The sequence below is a fragment of the Arachis ipaensis genome, chromosome B7 (assembly GCF_059453495.1).
Source record: "Arachis ipaensis isolate K30076 ecotype BB chromosome B7, ASM5945349v1, whole genome shotgun sequence".
NCBI classification, from domain to species: domain Eukaryota; kingdom Viridiplantae; phylum Streptophyta; class Magnoliopsida; order Fabales; family Fabaceae; genus Arachis; species Arachis ipaensis.
In genome coordinates, this window is record NC_142442.1 from 8,176,618 (window position 1) to 8,181,723 (window position 5,106).

Sequence of the window (5,106 nt, forward strand, 5' to 3'; positions counted from 1 at the left end):
AAATACACTGACACCTCTCAGGTATCTCTAAGTTCCAATTCATTCTAAACCTGCTTAACCCCATGCTGACTTAGACATCGGAGTGTCTTTGCAGGTACCACCCCCCATCTCTTGGAACACACAACTCGGAGGCGGCTCCCAGACGTAAACCAAGTCGGAGACCACACTCCTCCAGCGCTTGGGCCTCACAAACAAGCCCAACCACCGTCCGATTCTAGGTAAGCCCCGGAACAATATTATTATTAGAAGATTAGGTATTTTTTTTTATATGACATTTTTTTTGGATTTGGATCCTCTAGAGTTTAAATTTTATTTTAGAGAATAAAGTGTGATCTACCCTTGAATAGTTTCTCTTTCATATTTATTTTTGGTCCCACTTATAAAATGTTCACCATTTATTCTCTAAAGTGAAATTCAAACTTTAGAGGATCCAATTTTTTTTTAATTGATAATATTCAAATTGGACGGTCCGATTTATTTGAAGAAAGAAATAAATTACAAATTAAAAGGTCCGATTTATACTTTTTAATTTTTTTATTTATTGAAATAAAAATCAGACGGTCCGATTTTAATATTAAATTTATTTTAATTTTCAAAGACACAAATTGGATGGTCCAATTTGTGATTGTTTATTTAAAAAATAAAATAATACAAATAAATTGGTGCCTCCGATTTATGTAACCCATAACAATATAAAATACTTCTCTCCTTACAGCATCTTGTGATACACCTCTCTCACACACGAAAAATAAAAAATGATAGTGATATCGCGCCCAAAAAATGTAGCGATATATATAAGATTTCATGGCCAGTTTCTTATTTATCAAGGTGAACTTTGATACAATTACGAGTTAGTCATTAACTTTTAGTTGAGAGCAAATTTATTCTTAATCTACTATATATTATTAATTTTATAACTAAAATTTGTTGTATATTATTTTTTATTATAATTATAAATTTAATAATTAAAATATATAATATGATATTTGTTAATTGTAATTAAAATTAAAATTGAATATAACTATATTATTATATTACTAATTAACAACTAAAATATATCATATGATATTCTCTTATTAAAATTAAGATAAAATATTTTTTTTAAATTAATAAACTTTCTTCTTATATTCTCGTAATATTATTAAAAACAAAAACATTAGTATTATAAGTATTAAGATGAGAATTCAATAGAATATATAAATTAACATTTTTTTGCAGTATTTTTCAGTTTGAGAAGTTAAAAATTAATTCGTCATAAATATAAATTTTATTTAAAGATTTATCATTAACCAATAAATTATTACTGTATACATAAAATAAAATTTAAATTTCTAATACTTATTTAAACGAATTAATTAACAACTATAATCATTAGACCAACAGGTGCGAATTAACCTAATTTTGTTAGCTAAGATCATAAGAATAAGATAGTAGATATATGAAATAGAAATGTTTATACGGGCCACCCTTTGATATGACCCCACTTTAGCCATGAATGCTTTATCACAAACTACAGCTCATGGTTTAAAAATTTCTCTTCCTTGATCTTCTCACCTCCACACCTTCTTGTCCAATGTCGGTGGTATGTGGCTTTCAACTATTGGATAACACCATTTTCAACCTCAACCATGAATTTGTTCTCATATTACTGGCCAAATCTCGATGTACATAGTAACCTACAATTATGAAAAAATGATATAGAATCTCCAGAAAAAAAAAATTCTATATAAATTTAACCTTATTTAAAATTTTAGTGCACATACAAATCTCAAAAATCACTTTAAAGCTTAACTCATTTGAATTTATTCTGTCCTACTTTATTTTATAAAAATTTCACTCCGTTATTATATATGGATGATATAAATCTGCACTTTAACCTGTTTCACAAAATTTATATAATTAAAATTTAAATATTGTACTTAAAGAATCTATTTAAGTTGATTGTTGACAACTTATTTTATTATTTTTATTTCTTCTTATTAAAATAAATAATTATGACATTTTCAAAAAACCAATTATGGGATTGGGATACATAAAAAGGCAATCCACAAAATAAAGAAATCAACATTCACATCAGCGGATCACCCTTTCCTAAATGTACACTTGGAAAATAACAATCATGAACATGACCCAAACTCCCTATAAAAACCTTTTTGACCAAACAATACACAATGCAATCCACTCCTACAAAACCAAACCTCCTAGAAAGCTCCAAACAACACCCGAAAGATCTTCAACAACACAATAAAACTCACTCCCAAGTCCCAACAACTTCACAAACAAAGAGCAAACATATTACTTCTTTTAACCCTAGCTAGCTACTCACTCATAACAATAATAATAAGAAAAATAACATTCATGGCTAGATACTATAATGATCAATACTACTTCTGGGAATATTTCTCTTTCCCACTTCACCTATGCTTCTTCATGTTCATACTCTTCTTTGTGTTGGTATTTTCTTGGTACATAAACTATGAGTCCAAGTTTGAGGATTTGCTTGTTCAGGTCAAGATCTTGCTAGCACTTGTTCCGCTAATCTTGTTGCTTATTGTACACTGCCTCTCCTCCGAGTCGTTTCCGATTCCTTTGCCGGAGGAGAGGGAGTCGTTGCACCGTGCCGGAGGGTCACCGTGGGGAGTGGCACTCTTGCTTGTGTTTCTCTTCTTCATGATGGCTTACCAATCTTCTTTTCATGAACGATGGTTCCCCTTGGTTACTAGATGATTTAAGTTGCGTGGGTCAACTTTTTTATTTTTTAATATTGAATTGATTTATTCTTTCTTATTATGAAATAAGCCTCGTACTTTATTTTATAACAAGGGAGAATAAATTAATTCATTATTAACGAAAAAAGTCAATATACTTTTGTTTTTATTTTGAGAAGAGGCAATTATATAGAGAGAGTGAAGTTAGTTTTATTTTAGTATTTAAAAAGAAAAATAATGTTTTATATATATATATATATATATAAAAGTAGTAGAAAGTAGAAGGTCTTAGTGGACATCATACAGAGAGAAGAACAAACTTTTTTGATGTAATATATAATAGAGTTTGTGAGTCGTCGATGTATAATTATACTTATCAATATCATCACTAATTTTGATGTTATCGTGTTATATTATAACTTGGTTAGAGGCCGATCAATGACCATGCTTAAGTTATATATATATATATATAGCAATTCTTAAGTGAAGCTTATATGCACGACTTTATATATTGGTTAACAAAAATGATATTCCTAGACGAAAATTCGTCATCAATATATATATATATATATATTAATTTATTTTTAATATATATTTATATTTTAACATATATTTTATACTGATAACTTAATTTTAATAACTAATTTTTATATACACATACATAAGATAGTCGATTAGTTTATTGCTATATTTGATTTGTAGTAAAGAGTTTGAGTGTATTTTTTGTGCAACAATTATTATTATTGCTTACTGAAAGAGACTACTAATAATTAGGTAAATTATTAAAGGCATACATTGATACATATATATAGCTGCAATCTGCAATGTTTTGATTGCGACGAGGCTTTAGGGGGCCATTATTAAAGTATGATTTTCTATAAATAATGCACCTCTATCCAGTATTTTAGATTCTATGAACCATAACATATATACAAGATTACAAGTGATACCGTATCATATCATATATATCTAATCGATGAAGAACCCGTTATATAAGCCTTTTTTTTAGATATTACGAAAAAAATAGATAATTATATTTTTTGTATTTATTTTACATTGGAATTAACATTAATTAATTTTTTATTTTTTCTAGGAAATGTCTAAAAGTATTAGTACTTTAGGATTTTCCATAGTCTTTTTTTTTGGGATAGCCATAATATAATTTTATTCCTGTTGCTTTGTATGTACTATGTAGTTTGTTTTACACTATTGGACTCACAATTGCGTTCGAGAAATTGTGGAGTTATATATATATATTCATTTCATGGGCTAGTTCAGATTTCAGGACCAGGCTTGTAAAACAGATAGACTGTTTTAAATGGGCGTGGGCGTGAATCTTGTGGTCCCTCAAAAAAAAAACATATCTTGTGGCATAGTCCAAAATCTAATTATTATTTTTTATTTGGCAGAAATTAGTTTTCAAACGCTTGAATATATATATGGCCCAACTTATCAAGTAGGTGTGGTTATTTTTTATTTTGTTTAGCGTGGTTAAATTTAACATATTTTTAATTCCTCTTCGTTAATTTAAAATTTTTTACAAATTTTTTTAAATATCATCGTAAAATTATTTTTTTTAAATTTAAATTGATAAGAGAAGATACATAAATAGTTATATCTCTAATAAATATGATTAATATTTCATTTTTACAGGAATGTTTTGTTTAAGAATTAAACATGAAAATTGATTTAATTCTAAGATTTTATTTGATAGCATGCATTTCTTTTAAAGAATATATTAGTAATTATATTGTTACAAGTTACATCAGAAGGACTAGAAAATTTTCGTAAATGAGACTTTGAATAGCAAGCAAATTTGTGAGCTCTACGTGAAGTTTTAGATTTTGAGTGGATAGGCAATGTACTTGCAAAGACTTTCATGGCTAAGTTAAGGAGTTAGTGTGAATGAGTTCGGGAAAATGGTTCATATCATAAGGTATTTATAAGGAGAAAAATGTTTAGTGGGCCATCAGGAGGTATTCAATAAAGTATTTAAAAATATAAAATAAAATATGTTGTTAAATTATTAGACTAAAGAAACTGAATTAATGATTAAGTAATGGCTAAAAATAATAAATTTTAGAGAAAAAAGACAAATAGGTTTCTGACCTTTTGTCTCGTGGACATTTTCGTCCCTAACCATTGAAAAATATTTTTAAATCTCTGACCTTCACAAAAGTTAGACGGATCAGTCCCTCCATCCAAATACCTCCGTCAGACCCAACGGAAGTCTGACGTAGCTCTTGTAATGCTTGTCACGCGTACGAGTCGCCTGGCAGACTTCCCTCTTACGCGTACGCGTCGCCATGAATTCAACAAATCCTCATTTCTTCATGAATTCTCCACTTTGCATGTTTTTTTCCATTTCTTTCAAGCCATTCTTGCCTTCAAAACTTTA

At 28.4% G+C, this 5,106-nt stretch overlaps 1 protein-coding gene across 1 annotated transcript; it reads left to right on the forward strand.

The window, feature by feature from the left end:
- Nucleotides 1–2,100: 2,100 nt before the first annotated feature.
- On the forward strand, nt 2,101–3,111 carry LOC107608196 (uncharacterized). The gene has a single exon (XM_016310063.3). The coding sequence runs from the start codon at nt 2,359–2,361 to the stop codon at nt 2,725–2,727; it is 369 nt and encodes a 122-aa protein (XP_016165549.1). The 5' UTR covers nt 2,101–2,358; the 3' UTR covers nt 2,728–3,111.
- Nucleotides 3,112–5,106: the final 1,995 nt, after the last annotated feature.

Excerpts from the sequence above, each read along its gene's own strand:
- LOC107608196 (XM_016310063.3), top strand. The coding sequence starts at position 2,359 with ATGGCTAGATACTATAATGATCAATACTACTTCTGGGAATATTTCTCT.